This window comes from Panthera uncia (assembly GCF_023721935.1).
Source record: "Panthera uncia isolate 11264 chromosome D3 unlocalized genomic scaffold, Puncia_PCG_1.0 HiC_scaffold_8, whole genome shotgun sequence".
Taxonomy (NCBI): domain Eukaryota; kingdom Metazoa; phylum Chordata; class Mammalia; order Carnivora; family Felidae; genus Panthera; species Panthera uncia.
This window is the reverse complement of record NW_026057586.1, coordinates 85,423,809-85,442,145: the sequence shown is the minus strand read 5'-3', so window position 1 is coordinate 85,442,145 and position 18,337 is coordinate 85,423,809. Positions and strand designations below refer to the sequence as shown.

Below are 18,337 nucleotides of genomic sequence, written 5' to 3'. Positions count from 1 at the left end.
AAGCATCGTTCTGCCGGGAGCCTAAGACGGAGAGTCAACCACGGGCTTGGAAACAGGAGTCTCTCTCACAGGAGACCGGACTGTGGGGCCAGAAGACCCCAACCCTTTCTGAAAGCAAGGAGGTGATGGGGAGAGAGGAGAGAGCTGAGGGTCCCGGACCAGGGGGAGACGTGTGTGGGGCCGGGCGACATAAGCAGAGGGGCAGGCAGATGGGGGAGTGTTCCTTCCTGCCTTCAGTCTCGTGCTGAGTTGATGAGCGAGATCCATTAACGGTACCCTAAGGAGCCCCACACAACGCGGGAGAAAGCTCACCCACCAGCCCCACACCAGGCCCCTTTCCCTGAAAGTCCTGTGGGGCTGCAGGGGGGACAGGCATTTTACAAATTGACTCGCCAAAGGTCCGGGAGCCACAATAAAGAGCCCCTCTCCCCACCCCTCACAAGCCCATCTGGCTAGAGCTGGATCAGAGCCTCCCCAGTCGACTCTCAGCTTGTGGCACATCTTTGTCAAGCTATTTTCAGCAGGGCTCCAGCCCCCTGCGTCAAGCGCCCCAGACAGACCCTCGTGTCGTGTTTCCCGAAAAAAGCATCGGCTGACAAACCCCACCTCCTCCCACACACCCCGCTCTGGAACTCAGTCCCCCGCTGTGAGTCAGCCTAGGTCCAAAGTCAACAGGCTCCGCTACCTCCCGGCTGGGGGACCTGGGGCAAGCCATCTTACCGTCCTGCGCCCCACTTTCCTCTTCTGCAAACGAGGATAAGAACAGCACTAACGGTACCCACCACGGAGAGTGCTTAGCACAGTGGCCGGCACGCGACGTGGCTCCACAAATGCCTGGCCGCCGTGATTATCGTAGTTGCTGTCAGGACTGATACGGGCGGCCAAGCACACTTGGAAACTGCCACCAGTTACCTAATCTCAGTCACATCGGATTTGTCCAGCTTCTGCAATTCCAGCTTGGCAGCCTCCAGCACGGGCATGACCTCAGCGAGGGCTGTCTCGGCCTCAGCCTTCTCCACCGCAATGATCTTGTTTTGTTCTTCTATCTCCATGGCTTTCTCCTCTGCAAGCTTCTTCTTCTCCTCAGCTACAGGAGGAAGGGGAGGTTAGTGAAACTACTGGGCACGGAGGTGGGGGGACCATCACCACTGACACAAAGCAGCCCGCAGCCCTCCAAGGTTGGTGCTGGGCTGTCAGGGGATCTAACGAGCTTTGTCCAATATGGCGGCCTTGGGTGTTCCTGCTAGAACAGAAACCTTACGGGGCACGGGGTCTCCAACAGCAGGACAGCTGCTCTGACTGGCCTACCCATGTCCCACCACTCCATCCCACAGGACAGTCCCCCAACCCTGTGTGGCCAGTGTTAGCTGAGGACACTAGGGCCACCCTCCCTCTTTCCGGCTCACTGAGATCTCCCTGCTTCTCGTCACCTTTTCTTATATTTATTCAGGCCCGGCTCAGAACCACCCCTCCTAAGGTGCCCTGCCCCCTCTGTCACCCTAGACCTCATCTCTCTATCTGCTTCATGACATTGATCAAAATCTGGAAGTTGATCTAATTATTGGCTCATTGATTGTCTGGTTCCACTCACTAGAATGTGAGCATCTCCCCAAGGTCCGTAACCCTAATGTTTAGAACAGGCTTTGGTTCATAGTAGGTGTACTGGGTTGAAGAGTGTCTCCCCACTGTCCACGTCCACCTGGGAACCTCAGAATGTGACCTTATTGGGAAAGAGGGTCTTTGTAGATCCTAGTTCACATGAGGTCATACTGGGTTAGGGTGGTCCCCAAATCCAATAGCTTGTATCCTTATAAGGAGACCATGGGAAGACTCAGAAACACAGAGGGAAGGAGATAATGTCCCAGTGGTGGTAGACACTGAGATAAACCTAAAAGCCAAGGACTGCCAGCAAACCACCAGAAGCTGGTAGAAGCAAGGAGGAAGGAGGCCTGGTCCTGCCGATCTCCAAATCTGGCCTCCAAAACCGTAAGAGAGTCAAGTGTTGTTTGAAGCCCCCCCCCCCCCACCCACCCAGGTGTGGCCATTTGTTAGGGCAACTCTAGGAAACAAATACACTGTCACCTGTCTGAGAGCACCCAGCTGGGACCGGAGCACAAGGACCGGAGCATCACAGCCATGCTCGTCACCACCTTGGTGTGTCACAATCCTGTGTGCCCTGGGGCCCTGCGAAAATTTATGCTGACTTTGCTTCACCAGATGGCCCTAGGGAACCAATACGGTGGGTGTTCAATAAACATACTGAACGTTCGCTGGATGCCCTAATATTTTCCAATGAGGCGTTCTCTCGGGATTCGTCTTCACGGTCAAGAAGCAAGCGTGGGCCGAGCGTCTACAGAGCGCAAAGCGCATATGGGCCCTGACGCTATGAAGGATCCCGGTCCCAAGAGAGAGTTTCTTGCTGGAGCAGCAGGAAGACAAGTGCATGGGAAGAAGGGAGCAAGGTCACAACTGTGAAACCGTCAGAACCGAAAAGCAGAGCGGGAACCATCACAACAGTCAGGGGGCCAAGAAGAGGGGTCGGCAGGGGAAGGGTCTCAGGGGAGATGGGACTGGGGCTGGGCCGCGTGGGAAGGGGCTGGAATAACCCGCAGGCGAGCTCGGTGTGGTGGGCAACCGGTGGGAGCGGCCTGCAAAGTCCACATGCGGGAATGTGCATCGTGCTCAGGAGAAAAACAGTGGCCTTCCAAGTGGCTTCTCAGGAATGTCCCCCAGTGGAGCCCCGCCCCATCTGGGGGGTCCCTGCCCCCAGAGCTGGCCCCACACTCACCTATGGCCGTGTTGGTGGCAATCTCCTCCAACAGGGCCTCGCAGGCGGCCGACTTCTCCGCCAGTACGACCTTCTGCTCGGCCAGCTTCTGGTTCAGCTCATCCAGCTGGATGGTGGCCTCCTTCAGCTTGTCCAGCCCCCCCTCCAGACGCTTGCACTGGGCTGAGGAAAGAGAGGACCCGTACCCATCACCAAGGTGAGCACCGTTGCCAGTACGCCCGGGGAAGCGTGCCAGCGGCCTCACTGTGATGCGTCCAACTTGGGCTCAACCGAAAAAAAAAAAAAATCTCCAGGAGATGTTGGCATCAACATCACCTCCACTGCCACGCTGAGACAGCATCGGCCAAAACGAATGTATTTCTGAAAACAGCGCTTCATCTGGCCGACAGCTAGAGCCGCAGCATTTTCAAGAGCACTTTCCAACAGAGCACGTTGCTGCCATCAGACCGTATCTCTAAGCAGGGAAAACGGAGAGCTACGAAACACATGACCCAACACGGATGAATAAAAGTAAGAGCGTGACAGCCCCCTGCCCACCCAGAAGAATCACTCTGAGATGAAAGATCCGGAGTGTGCTACACTTCACCTCGATCCTGATTATTCCCCGTCTTGCTAAGAAACGCCTGCTTAAAGAAAAGGTCATCAGTTGGATCCTTACGTGTTCACCGCCCCGTTCCCAAGTCTTACCTATGTTACACTGAGTTTTCTCGTCCAGTAACTTTGAATACATGTTAATAAAATCAAGGTAATTTTTGGGAGTTACGTAGTTGCTACGCCTCAGTTTCTGTAGAAATCGTTTGCTGAATTCACCCACGGACTCGTGGACCAAGACAACATGCTCTACCACACCATCTATGTTTTCCACTGGGATCATCGGATTAGTCCCTGAAGAGAAAGGGACAGAGAAAAATGCCTCTTACACACGGAAAAGAGGAGCTTCCCGCAGCTAAACATGGAATTCCCTGTGACTCAGCAATTCCGCTCTGAGGCATGTGCCCAGAAAGACCTGAAAAACGGACTCAAGGAGATTCATGTAGGCCAATGTTCACAGCCACACTATTCACAACAGCCAAACATGGAAGCGACCCACACGTCCATCAACAGACAAATGGATAAACAGAATATGGTCCATCCACACGACGGGAGATCACCCAGTCGTAAAAAGAAAGGAAATCCCGACACACGATACAACGCGGATGAGCCTCAAACACGTGCTGAGTACAAGAAGCCAGACACAAAAGGACAAACGTTCTGTGATTCGACTTCATACAAAGTGTCAAGAACAGCCAGATTCAGAGACAGAAAGTAGAAGGGGGTTACCAGGGGCTGGGGGAACAGGAAGTTCGTGTTTTATGGGGACAGTTTCAGTTTTACAAGATGAAAAGAGATCTGGAGATGGATGATGATGGCTGCACAACAGTGTGAATGTTCTTCAGGCCACTGACTCTACTCCTAAAAATGGTTAAAATGGCGGGGCACTTGGGTGGCTCAGTCGGTTAAGCGTCCGATTTCGGCTCAGGTCATGATCTCATAGTTCGTGAGCTCAAGCCCCACGTCGGGCTCTGTGCTGACAGCTCAGAGCCTGGAGCCTGCTTCAGATTCTGTGTCTCCCTCTCTTTCTGCCTGATCCCTGCTCACACTCTGTCTCTCTCTCTCTCTCTCTCTCTCTGAAATAAACATTAAAATCTTTTTTAAAAAAAATGGTTAAAATGGCAAATTTTATGTTATAGATGTTTTACTGAAAAAAAATGAGATAAAAATACATTTTTAAATGTTTTTTTTAAGTTCATTTATTTGAGGGATGGCGGAGGGGAGGGACACAGAGAGAGAGAGAATCCCAAGCAGGCTCTACACTGTCAGCACGGAGCCCGACTCGGGGCTCAATCTCCCAAACTGTGAGATCACGACCTGAGCCGAAATCAAGAGTCAGATGCTTAACTGACTGAGCCACCCTAGTGCCCTGATATAAAAATATTTAATAGAAAAGGAAAGCAAAAGAGTAGCTATCACTTGGTTGGTGGCTTTTCTGGACCACAGGACCAATCTGTGCCGTGGCAGTTTCTCTTTCCCTGTGGGTAGGGAGCTCTGTCCCTTGGATGGCTATGACACTGTCCGGGGAGGGGCTTGGAATTGCAGGAAGGAAATGCGTCCAGTGTCTCTGGCTCTATCCCTTGCGCCCAGCACAGAGTGGCCACAAGGAGGGTCTTCCTTTAAGTCTGTTGAAACAGTCAGTCCTCTCTTCCGGTGCTGATCTTGGTTTATCTTGGTTTATCTAACAGATGGCGAAACACACTCACCTCAAAGCAGAATGTGTCTTCAATTAAAATGAAGGAAGACAAGATTGACCCAAAGTAACCATTCAGCCAGATGCTGCAGATGTGATCTTAAATCATACCGGGGGGGGCCAGCAAACCACAGCCCACAGGCCTATTTCCAGCATGCGTGAAAAACTGCCTCACCCACATCCATACTTTGGGGCACAGTTATCCCAACGCCGGGGAATCTATTCCAAGAAAAAAATTCGCAGCAAATTCCACGCGGTGTGATGACGCGGAAGCACTGAAGGCTGAGAGCACAACTAAGTGCCAACACAGGGAGGTGGCTAGCACGTCTCTGGAAGCTAAGACGCGTGGATACGGGGGTTGGCAAACCACGCGGGACAAAGCCGGCCCACCACCTGTTTTTGTGAACAAAGTTTTATCGGAACACAGCTACACCCGTTCACCTACATATTGTCGCTGACTGCTTTCATGACACGATGGCAGAGCTGAGTAGTTGCAATAGAGACTGTATGACCCACAAAGCTGAAAATATTTACCATGTGGTCCTTTCCAGAAAAAGCTTGCTGATCCCTGAGCCACATCAGCAGGACAGAGCCATTCTCTTAGCCCTTTTACCCAGGAAAGTACATTTTGATTAAAAACATGAGCTCTCCCTGCATAAAGGGACAAGTTATTTATTTACTGAATACATAGTTATAAGGTGGAAGCCATTTACGGGGTCACCCAGTGTCTTTTGGCATGAATCTGCTCAAGTTAGGTCCAGATAAAAAGATTTTTCCCTGAAGACGAACTGACTTGCTTTCTTATGCTGAAGATTAAAATTAATAATCGAGGGCTTAGGTGCTTGAAACTATACAGCAAATTCAGCATGGATTGATAATCAGTCCTCTAAAAGGTCCTTCAGGTATCTTTTGGGTCAGGAAACGGTATACTTTTTCTGTAAAGAGCTAAACAGTAAGTATTCAGGCTTCATGGGCCGTATGGTCTCTCCTGTAATTATTCAACCTTGCAATTGTGGCCTAAAAACAGCCATAGACACCACGGTCATTGACCAATGAGTCAGTGTCCCAATCACCCTTTATTTACCAAAATGAGCCACGGGCCACATTTGGCCCAAAGGCCATGGTGTACCAACGCCTGCTTTGGATGATACCTGATCAATTGTCTCCTAAGTTATCCTTGTAAGTCCCCTGCAATCTCTTTATTTTTTTTTTAATGTTTATTTATTTTTGAGACAGAGAGAGACAGAACATGAATGGGGGAGGGTCAGAGAGAGAGGGAGACACACAATCTGAAGCAGGCTCCAGGCTCTGAGCCATCAGCACAGAGCCCGATGCGGGGCTCGAACTCACAGACCGTGAGATCATGACCTGAGCCGAAGTCGGACGCTTAACCGACTGAGCCACCCAGGCGTCCCCCCACAATCTCTTTAGATTAAAACACAATACAAACCAAAAACACACTGACAAACTTAAAAACCATTCGTGGCCATGGGGGTTAACGATGAAGGGAGCTACTGGACCAAAATTCAAAGTCAGAAAAGCATTACGTTATTTTGTTACATCATTAACGGGGCCCCACAGTAGCTGTCACGTACCTAGAAATGACTTAGCGACTGCATGCAGGGCTTGAGGGGGCCAGGGCATGAACCAGTCGATACCGGTGTTATTTACAAGACCTTGAAAAGAAGAGACGAAAAGAGATGGTCAGCCTGCAACCTTGAGACGATCACGGACGTTGACACGGTCTTCAGCACCCGGCACGCTGGAGAAGGAGCTGGACGCACCCAAGAATAATTCACCCAAAGCAGAGTTTCTCAACCGCAGCGCGGCTGACATTTGGGCTGGATGACCCTCTATCGCGGGGCTGTCTGTGCAGCATAGAAAGTTGGGCAAAACCCTGGCCTCTGTCAACTAGATGTCAGTAGTACACTCCCCCGCCCACCCGATGTGACAACCAAAACCGTCTCCAGGCATTGACGATGGCCCCGGGATGGGGCCGGAAATCACCCCCCAATTCAGAACCTCTGCTCTAGAGGTCCAGGTATTGCACCTTCCACGAGGCTGGCAAAACGGTTCAAATGGAAGAGAGCAGGGAGCTCGCTTCGGGCCGTGCACCTGGGCCTGTGAGCATTTCCTCGTTGTTGGAGGACACTGTCCACCGTGGGCAGCACGAGAGCCCGCCGGCGATCGTGAGGGGCAGAGCGGGTCTCACCCTACGCTGCAGGGCCCGAATTTCCGCCCAGTGACCATCTCCTGTTTCACTTTGCTGGGAATGCCCTGCCGAAGGGGAAAAACCCATTTGCAGACTCAGCTCAGGGGCACCTGGGAAATTTCTGCACCGCGTCCTCAGGGTGTCCCCCACCGGCGACATGCCCAGGACAATGTGCAGGTTATTTGCGCTCTTGTTCACAAAGTACTGCCACACGGATTCCTTGGCCGGGCTCGTCCCTTGCTTCAGAGCTTCTTGTCCAATCTGACTGAGGATAGATTCCTTTTCCTCTTCTGGGAAAAGCGCGGGTACGATCCCTAGAGAACAAAGACACAATGAGTTTTTCAGCCTCGGAGGGGCGGGGAAGGGGTGGTATCATCCCTCTAGGCACTTAAATGAAAGGGGCACAGCATCACTGGAAGAGCCGTAGATGCCAAGCTCAAGGAGCAGGGCTTGTGGCCTGATTCTGAGGCCCAAGACTGACACCCCGTGTGTAAACCCCTCTGAGCTTCAGTCTCCTCATTGAAGTGGAAGGAACAAACGTCCCCTGCTTACCTGGGAGGGTTATCGTGAGCGTACTCAGCCAGGGACAACTGTGCCCCCAAGAGACATCCGGCAATGTCTGGAGACATCTTTGGTCGCCCCGGCTTATGTGTGTGTGGGGCTGGGGTGCTGATAGCATCTACTAGGTAGAAGCCAGGGACACAGCCAACCAGCCTGTAATGCCCAGGACAGCCCCACAACTAAAAACTACCCTGCCCCTGATGTCATTAGGGCCCAGGATGAAAAACTCTGCTGCAAAGTGTAAGGGCTTCGTAAAACAAGTAGCCTTGCCAATTTGGGGTGCTATTAAATGAGACCCACAGGAGCCCTCTCGTCTTCACAGAAAATACGCCCCAGCCCTGCAGTGGGGTTTACAGATACAGAAAAGGACAGGGCTGGCACTTACACCCATCCTCACGAGTCTGCAACCCATGTGTGGAAAGTCTGATGCCGACCCAAGGAAGCAGGCGCTAAATGCCACGTGAGTAGCGGGGACTGTAGGTGCCCCGGGTATTCAGGAGGTAGGAAGCTGCCACCGGTGAAGGAGGCTTCTTAGGGGAGGGAGACCCTGCGTGGCCCCGGAGCTAGAATTTGGAGGAATTTTGGCACCTGACACTTTAGACTGGAAAATGGAGTCCCTCTGTCCCCGCCCGTCCCCACTTCCTGGCCAAAGGTCTCTCTTTTCCTTGGGAGAATCACTTCACAATCATTCTACGCCTGCCAGCGGTTTGGGTGGCCTGCCCAATCACAGCCCTGTGTCAACCGGCCAAAGCGATTGGCTCAGGTATGGGGCACGTGATCTGAGCCAGCCAATGACAGCCCTGCCGAGCCCTCGGACCACAAACATCGGGGAAAGAATCTTATTGGCCCAGGCTAAGCCAAGGAGGATGTGAGCCTCGGGCATCTGGTGCTGTTTGTTTGTTTCATTACTTTGGGAAAATCCAAAATTGCAAATAAAAGAGAAAAACGGTAAAGCCAAGACAGGGGTGGGTGGTGGGTGGGGGAGACCCGTTCGGAATGCTCTCTCTTGAGCACTTGAATCCAAACGTGCCCCGGACTTTTTCAGTTTTGTGAATCAATACTGACTTCATCTCTAATTTCACATAAGCCAACTGGAGTTGAGTTTCCATCGCTTGCAACCACGGAGGCTGATAAAGAGAGGGAGAAAGAGAGTGCAGCAGGCGGGAAGAAGGGCCTGAGCAAGATGCAGAGGCAGGATGGAAAATAAGGAGGGAGAGGAACTCAGGCTGCGGAAACAGAAGTCAGTCCGCGGAGACCCCGAGCTGGTGACGTGCGCAGAAGGTGGTGTGTCAGGAAGCAGGAAGATCGATACAGAGATACGTGTGAAGAGTCACAGTCAGACACGATGAGGGTCTGGCTCTGGTGGCCGGTAAAGGGAGCGCAAGGTAAGGGACGGGTTCCAGGGACAAAAAAGAAAGCAGGACAAAATGTGGGAGGGGCCAGGCGTCTGATGCACTCCAGGGTTTCGGCCTGATGGGAATTCGGGAATAACTAAATCAATGGGGAGATGCAGACACAGCCCTCTCGGGGCAGGAAAGCAGCCAGACTCTGGCAAGTCGACTTTTTCTGACTGTATCTATACCATTTCGAATCAGTATCCTACATTTTTATGAACCATCTGTTGGGTTCCCATACGGAACAAAGATGACGCGGCAGGCCTGGGGCTGCTCTCCTCACTAAGGCTTGCTTACAGGGTTGGCCCCTGGCCCGTGTCTGGGAACACGGACTTTGGGAGGGTTCCCACTACCATTCAGGGATCAGAGTAGCTCATCAGGCCTGATCTGTCTGTGCAAACAGTGTGGCTCATGCTGACCACCTGCTTTCCCCCTGGAAATCTAGAATTTTCAGTAGGTGCCAGGCAGCAGGTGCCTACGTGACCAGCCCCCAGTAAACACCCTCGGCGCTGAGTCCCGAACGGCTTCCCTGGGAGATGACACTTCATGTGTGTCGTCACAGTCAGACGCCGAAGGCGTTAAACGTATCCTATGTGACCGCCCTGGAAGAGGGCTCTGGAAGCCTTGCCTGACTCCCCAGACTTCGTCCCATGCGCCTCTCCCCCTCTGCTCATGGTGCTTTGTGTCCTTCGGCCGTGATTAAATCACAGCTATGTATACTGGAAGAGATAAAGAGGAATTCGCTTCCGGTTCCCCTCCTGCCACCTCAGCCTCCGGCTCACTCCTCTTCTCCCTGAACTCAGCCCCGGGCTCCCCTGATGTCTCACACTCTCCCCGCAGATGCTCCCATCCATTTCCAAAGCTTTAGGAACCACATCTGAGAGCCAGACCCCTACATCCAACTGCCGATCTGCTACAGATCGAATGGTGCTCCTCCACAAAAGATATGTTGAAGTCCCCGGGACCTCAGAATGTGACCTTACTTGGAAACAGGGTCTTTATAGAAGTCATGAAGTTAAAATGAGGTCATTAAAATGCAAACTGGCACAGCCATTCTGGAAAAGAGTACGGAGGTTCCTCAAAAAATTAAAAATAGAATTATCCCATGACCCAGCAATTACACTACTAGGTATTTATCCAAAAGCTACAAAAAAATGCTGATTCAAAGGGGCAGATGCACCCCAATATTTATAGCAGTGCTATCAACAATAGCCAAATTATAGAAAGAGCCCAAATGTCCATCGACTGATGAATGGATAGTATATACAACGGAATATTACTCAGCGATCAGAAAGAATGAAATCTTGCCATTTGTAACAACGTGGATGGAACTAGAGGGTATTGTGTTCAGTGAAATAAGTCAATCAGCGAAGGACAAATATCATATGATTTTACTCCTATGTGGAATCTGAGAAGCAAAACAGACAAACATAGTGGAAGGGAAGGAAAAGTAAGATAAAAACAGGGAGACAAACCATAAAAGACTCTTAAATACAGAGACCAAACAGAGTGGCTGGAAAGGAGGGGGGGGGGGGGTGGGCGAAATGGGTGATGGGCACTGAGGAGGGCACCTGCTGGGATGAGCACTGGGTGTTGCACAGAAGTGATGAATCAGTGGGTTCTACTCCTGAAGCCAAGACTCCACTGTATGTTAACTAACCTGATAATAAAATAAAAATAAAATAAAATAAAACAAAACAAGGTCCATAAGGTAGGCCTTAACCCAGCACAACTGGTGTCCTTATAAAAAGGGGAAGTTTGGATCAGAGACAGACGCACGCACGCACGGCGAACACCATGTGAGTGGGAAAGCGCAGCCGGGAGACGCGCCCACGAGCCCGGGAGTTAGCGGCAAACCAGCAGAAGCCGGAGACGGGCCTGGAACAGATTCTCCCTCAGAGCCCCAGAAGGAACCACCCCAGCAGGTGCCTTGAGGGGGGACCTCCACACGGTGAGACACTAAATGTTTGTGATTTTAGATTTTTTTTAACTTTGCTTATTTACTTATTTTGAGAGAGACAGAGCAAGGAGGGGAGAGGAAGGGGGAGAGGGAGGGAGAGAGAATCCCAAGCAGGCTCTGAACTTCCCAGCGCAGAGCCCGGTTTGTGGGGCTCGAACCCACGAACGAGGAGATCATGATCTGAGCCAAAATCAAGAGTCGGATGCTCAACCGACGGAGCCACCCAGGTGCCCCCAATTTTTTTTTTAAGTCATCTCTACACCCAACGTGGGGCTCAGCCCTCAACATGGGGGCTCAAGTGACCCTGAGATCAAGAGTCGCCCACTCTTCTGAGCTAGCCAGGCGCCCCAAATGTTTGTGGTTTCCAACCACCCATTTTGTGGTACTTTGTTACCAAGGCTCTAGCAAACTCTCTCTAGCAAACACTATCCGACATCCAGTTTGGATTTTTTGTAAGTGTAGCCATCTCCACGCACCCCTAGCGGCCGGTCCTCCCCCTCCTAGCAATGGAACCACTCACCACAGGCTCCAGCCTGAAAGGGGGAGCCACCCTGGGTGCACTCGCCCTCATCCGATCCGTCCCTTGTGAATCCTCCCGCTTCCCTCCATTCCCGCGGCACCGCCCATCCCCACCCCCCGGCCCCGTCCAGACCCAGGTCATCTGTCGCCTGCACACCCCAGCGGCAGCTCCAAACCAGCCACCCTCTCCCGCTCTCGCCTTCCTGTTGTCTAGACCCTCAGGGCAGCCAGAGGGACCTTTGAGAACAAGCCTAGACCTCATCATTGCCCGAGGACGACCTCTGATCTCTGAGGGCCCCGCCAGGCCCGCGCCGAGCGGCCCCTCCTCCGGGCCGGGTATCCGGCCAGCACGGCCCGCGTACCTGACGTCAGCATGTTGTTGATGAGCTCCAGGAAGCCCTCCTCGGCCACGTGGGCGTCCGTGAACAGGAAGATCATCCTTTTGTTCTCGGTCCCAAGTTTGAGATAAAGGTTCTTCAGATCTTCCCGGAAATTGTTCTCCGAGTAGCCTCGGCTCAGGAGGATCTCAAACACCTGCCGACACGGAGCACAGCATCCGTGAGACGACCGGCCCGCGTGAGGGTCACAGGCCAACGGCAGGGGGAGAGGCTCAGGCGGTGCAGCCGTCTGCGGGGGACAAGTGACAGCAGAGCCAGACGCCCCGGGTCATTTTCACAAACGCTGCTGAGTGAGAAACGCGGGACGAAGAAAACGGACAGTCCTTTGTGCAAACGAGCGCACACACGTGTACAGTGTGAGAGTGTGCAGGGAACGCAGGTCTGTGCAGAGGGGACCACGTGAGTATGGCAGAGGAAAAGGACACCTCCATCTGCTAAATGAGTCATTGGAGGGGCACCTGGGTGGCTCCATCGATTAAGCATCCGACTTCAGTTCGGGTCACAATCTCATGGTTGGTGAGTTCGAGCCTGGCATCGGGCTCTGTGCTGACAGCTTGGAGCCTGTTTGGGATTCTCTCTCTCCCTGTCTGCTCCTCCCCAGCTCGTGCTTGTACTTTCTCTCTCTCTCTCTCCCTCTCAAAATAAATTTTAAAAATGTTAAAAAAAAACACACGAGTCATTGGAGTCACAGAGCGGGGAGAAAGGAAAACGGGACCCACACAAGCACAACCATCACGTGTGGGTACAGGCCCGGCTGCGAGTTCATCGAAAGTTAGATTGTGGGAAGATGCATAGAGAAAGTAAGTAGGAAGCCAGTTTCGATCCCTAAAATTTTAAAACCCTATTACATATTTTCGAAATGGACACAAATGTAAATGAGGACACGCCTTCTCTGTTCGTTTCCGTCGGCTCAGAGGCCGGGAAGTTGAACTGCAAAGAGCCAACTGTCAGTTCTGAAACAGCTCAGGGGATTTACAGCGACTAGAACATCCCTCATCCGCTGTCACCCCTCAGCCCCGATATACCCACGCACACGGGGTCACGTGCACGCTCTGCCCACTCACGTGGGCCTGCAAAGGCACATTCACGCAGGGCACTCGGTGCGCACGCACACACACACACACACGGCAACATGGAGGACTTTCAGCCAAATACGTGTGGTCTCCAGTATCACCTGATACCTGCAGACCCCAGTGATCCTCCCTGAGCTAGCTTCCCCCTTACCCTCAACAGTTCCTTTTTTTTTTTTTTAAGTTTATTTATCTTGAGAGAGAGAGAGAGAGTGGGGGGGAGGGACAAAGAGAGAAGGAGACAGAGAATCCAAAGCAGGCTCCGTGCCGTCAGCGCAGAGCCTGACGAGAGGCTCGAACTCACGAACCGTGAGATCATGACCTGAGCCGAAATCAAGAGTCAGAGGTCAACAAATGAGCCACCCAGGCGCCCCGCCCTCAACAGTTCCTAACACCACTTGGGCATGAACAGCTCGCTATGACCCCACTCCCCAACCTCCCCCCACAATTCCAAGGGCACAGTAACAGCCCAGCACACGTTCACCCTTCTCCTCTGTCCCTCGGACATCCTCTCTGCCGTTCCTCGAGGCCAGGCCAGGATGCACGACACTACCTCAGAGGACAGTACGTCAGATTTACCAGGACCGATCAACGAAAGAAATCAACTTGTCTAGGAAAATGTACAAAAACTATAAAAACAGTTACATCTGGACCACATATTTTATCAGATCTGGAAGGTAAAGCAACCAAATTTATTATTTTTTTTAGAAATACTTTAAACAAAAGTATATACTGCAAGCTAGATCCATTGAACTAATCATGACTGCTCTTCTGTACAAAGAGTTCTCACAGAGGCGCGTGGGTGGCTCAGTAGGTTAAGCATCTGACCCTTAGATTCAGCTCAGGTTCATGAGTCTGAGCCCTGCACCAGGCTCTCTGCTGTCAGCACAGAGCCCGCTTAGGATCCTCTGTCCCCCTCTCTCTCTGCCCCTGCCCAGCTGATTCTCTGTCTCTCCCCCTTGCCCCTCCCTGACTCACAGACTCTCTAAAACACACACACACACACAGAGTCATGCATGGGTCTTGGCAATGACTTTCTGGATAGGACACCTCAAGTGCAAGCCACGAAATCAAAAATAAACAAGTGAATCGTGGAGATGACTCTTGTTCCAAATTAAGCCCCACTGCATGCTGCACGTCTCCGCTTTGAGAGGCTCCTGTAAGGGCACTGCCAGTGGGTATGGCAGGAGCTCACGATAAGTTTCTAAGAATGGTGCGGAGACACAGAAACCCCCACGCAGTGCTGGTGGGACCGTACGATGGTGTGGTTGCTTTGGGAAACAATCTGGCAGTTTCCCAAATGATCAAACACAGCACTGCCACACGACCCGGCAATTCCACACCTAGGTGGACGTGTGGACACAGAAACTTGTACGTGAATGTTCACAGCAGCACCGTTCACAGCGGCCAAAAGGTGGAAACCGGGCACCTGTCCGTTAACGGGTGAATGGATAAACAGGGTGTGGTCAATCTATACAACAGAACACGATTTGGCCATAAAAAGGAACCGGGCAGTGTTATGCGGCTGACGCTTGAAAACAGGCGGTTAAGTGTAAGAAGCTGTCACAAAAGACCACGTACTCTATGATTCTGTTTATGTGAGAGTCCAGGATAGGGATGTCTATAGAGACCGGAAGTACGTTAGTGATTTTTTTTTTTAGGGCTGGATGAGGGGCAGAAAGATAGAGGGGTAATAGCTAAGGGGCAGAGGATGTCTTTTGAGGGTGACAAAAATGTCCTCAAATAGACTGTGTTGATGGTTGTACGTATCTGTGACTATACCAAAAAGCACCGAATTGCACATGGGTGAATTGTACAGTCTATGAATTATATCTCGATAAAGCTGTTGTTTGGGGATTTGTTTTTTGAAAGAGATTCTAAGAATGGCCCAGAACCGTGTGGGCTGGTTGTGCCAACACAGCAGCCAGCAACTTGCTGATCTGAATGCTGGGTCCGTGGAGGTTTGGGCCGATCCCTCCTCCGTAGGAGTGCACGCCACAAACCACAATATTGGCTCAAGTTTGACTTTCAAATTCGATTTGACATAGTGTCCATTCTAAAAATAATACAAGGGGCCCCTGGGTGGCTCAGCTGGTTAAGCATCTGACTTCGGCTCAGGTCATGATCTCACGGTTGGTGGGTTCAAGCCCCGCGTCAGACTCTGTGCTGACAGCTCGGAGCCTGGAGCCTGCTTGTATTCTGTGTCTCCCTCTCTCTCTCTGCCCCTCCCATGCTCACGCTCTGTCTCTGTCTCTCTCTCAAAACTAAACTTAAAAAAACATTCGAAAACAATACATAACTTAGATTCTTCGGACATTCGGTTAAAATAATAGCAAGGAAAAAACCCAATTCTATACTCTATGAAAACATCATGGTATGATCTGATCTGTTTTCGATTCTTCCAATGTTTGCATGAACTACCGACAGGCGAAATTGCTTTAATAAACCATTTCTGGGAGGGGAGGTCGACTCACCTCGTAGCCGGCGGTGAAGGCGGCCAGCCTGGAGAGAGACTGCTTCCCTGAGCCTCCGACCCCCACGAGCAGGGCGTGGCCGCGGTCCATGCGGATGATGCGGTGCACGCGGGTTAGGTGTTCCAGGGCATCGTCAAAGAGAACCAGGTTCATCTTGGTGTTGCTTTCGTTATACTCCTCAAGAATTTCCTGAATTAAAAAAAAAAAGAAAGGATCACTGGATTCTGAGAGACAGACTTTCCTTTTGTCCGGGAGAAATTAAGAACGGAGGAGAGATTCTTTCCACCCCCCCAATAATCTATAGTGGTTGAAATAATTAAATTGTTTGGGTTTATGGGACTAAATCTGGTATTGGCAATCAAGGCTTCTATGGGCTGGTTTGTGATCGGCCGGCAGTGAGCCAAAGCTGATTACAAGGCTCAGTTCATGAATTAAAATGAAAACGGATAGCGGAGAGCTGAGTGGTTCCCAAACCTGGCTGTGCATTGGAACCCTGGGACCCTCCCTGGGCTGGACGAATGGAAACCCAGAGGGGTGAACCCTGGGGTCTGTGTATTTAACACATTCCTCAGGTCATCCCCACGCACCACTGGACGTGGCAACCACCGGATAAGACACAAGCTCTCATTCTGCAGCCCGAGACACAGGCGTGGGCATTCTTCCCAGTGCTGGGCTCCACTGAGAAGCGCTCCCAGGAAAAGTGGGCCTGTGGAGAAGGTAAGCCCCATCCACACCTGAAACAAAGCCTTGGCTGCCTCGTAATCCTGGATGTCTTCATAAATGCGTGTTTCCTCTTCCTGCAGGGCCGTCCGGAAGTCTCCAAACAGGATGGGATCCCTCATCACCACCTCCATATCATCGTTAAAATGTTCCATAACCAGGTTGCCTATGTGGTCTTGTACCTTTTGACAGAAGACCGCTTAAGGACTCAAACTCGACAACATGTATGTGCTAAAACTTGTCAGAAAAAGAACATATGCTAAGATTCTCTGAAGTACTTTGCATTCGATTCCTTTCTCTGTTGCAAGGTACTCCATAATCCACCCTCCTCTATCTATCAACTTCTGTTGTTAGTGTATTTTTCTCCAATTGGTGAACTATATTTAAAAAAAATACTTGGGTGGGGGGGTGGGGGGTGGGTATGCTTGTTTACTTCACCCAGAGAAGAATTTTGTAGTTAGAGTTTTGAATTTGCTGGTATAGTCTGATGTACTGACCAGCTGCTTGTCTGTTTCATTAATCAATCGGTCGTGGAAGATCCTCAGACACTCGTTCCTCCAGACTCTCACCATCTGGGTCACCGTCTGGAACCTACATGATGGAAGGAGCAAAATCAGTCGTGAAGCCCTCTAGAGAGAGGGGGGCTAAATGCTACCATTTTCAGATGGATACACAGGGTGTGGAAAAGGACAACATTTCTATAGTCCTTTCTCCCCCCCTGGCCTCACGTTAATGAAATTTTAATGGAAGTTAACAAATCAAGTGTAAAGACCATAAAATCATCATCTATAATCTATCCTCCCGTAGGGGAGAAAAAGAACGTTATCCGTAAATGACGTAAGTGACATAAAATGAGGACCTGACACGGCTTCTACTTGCTGGAATATAAGAATTTAAAATCAGCATCAAGGCCACTGGCAGCTTCGTATTTTAAGAACCAGCTCCATCCGGCCCCAGTTCGAGAACTTTCTCTGGTTGCTGGCAAAGAGCCCCTACTCCCCCCCTTAAATCCCTGAAGCTGCCTTCTCCTGGTCTTCCTCAAGGGTACCTGAGAACAAGTTTGGGTATGTGGAAAGCCCTGAACTAACTCACTTTTCAATTTTTTGTGGACTCAATGTGAACACCTTGCAGACCTACATAAAGCGCACATTAACGTAAAGACATAAGTCTAGCTTTAATGAGAAAAGTTTTATACCCAGAGTTAATCCTTTCCGTCCCTTGTGCTTACTTCTACGTTTTGTGGGTCTTTCACAAAATGTAACTAGCAACTGCAAACAATTCAGGTGCATTAGCAAAAGGCAACTTTAGAAAGAATACACGGTCAGTAGAGCATTCCCACCAAGGGCTTAAATATCACGTGTCTACGCATCTGTCTTTCACGGCTCCCCTGTCTTCAAGTCAAGGGCTTACAAGTCATCTGGCCTTAACCAAGCCCTTAACCCTTTTCTTCATTTAACATACACAAAAAGACACTGGGTGATTAATTGATGCATTGACTCATCCATTTAATTGACAAGTCCTCTGTCTTAAAAGAAAATCCACCATCATACCCATGGGCCACATGGGGTATGGAGAGAAGACAAACTCACCGCCCCGGATCGGTGAGGAGAAGACCATTAAAAATTCTTGAGAGGTCCCGAAGATTAAAGATGTAATGGAACTTGGATGGTGTGGGAGGCAGGTCCTGCACAATGGTTTTGTAAAGCGCCAACGTGCAGAAGGTCAGCTTGTCACTCACAGCCATGATGCTTTCATGAAACACCTAAAAATTGAAAAGACACCCCCCCCAAGTGTCTATCGATGGATGAATGGATAAGCCAATGTGGTCTATCCATACAACGAGTGGCACATCATTTGGCCACATCGAGGAGTGAAGCACTGATATGTGCCACCACACGGATGCACCTTGACAACATGATGCCAGATGAAAGCCTCCAGTCACAAAAGACCACGTGGT

At 50.9% G+C, this 18,337-nt stretch overlaps 1 protein-coding gene across 1 annotated transcript in view; it reads right to left on the bottom strand.

Annotated features, from left to right (window-relative positions):
* DNAH10 (dynein axonemal heavy chain 10) overlaps window positions 1–18,337 on the bottom strand; it is a 152,663-nt gene that overhangs the window by 25,547 nt on the left and 108,779 nt on the right. Inside the window, exons 48-57 of the mRNA XM_049619502.1 lie at window positions 17,970–18,142; window positions 16,878–16,971; window positions 16,395–16,562; window positions 15,661–15,849; window positions 12,081–12,252; window positions 7,395–7,598; window positions 6,668–6,748; window positions 3,476–3,673; window positions 2,789–2,950; window positions 913–1,087 (exon numbers count right to left, since the gene is read on the bottom strand). Of these exons, the coding sequence (XP_049475459.1) occupies window positions 913–1,087; window positions 2,789–2,950; window positions 3,476–3,673; window positions 6,668–6,748; window positions 7,395–7,598; window positions 12,081–12,252; window positions 15,661–15,849; window positions 16,395–16,562; window positions 16,878–16,971; window positions 17,970–18,142 (1,616 nt within the window). The remainder of the gene's footprint in view (window positions 1–912; window positions 1,088–2,788; window positions 2,951–3,475; window positions 3,674–6,667; window positions 6,749–7,394; window positions 7,599–12,080; window positions 12,253–15,660; window positions 15,850–16,394; window positions 16,563–16,877; window positions 16,972–17,969; window positions 18,143–18,337) is intronic.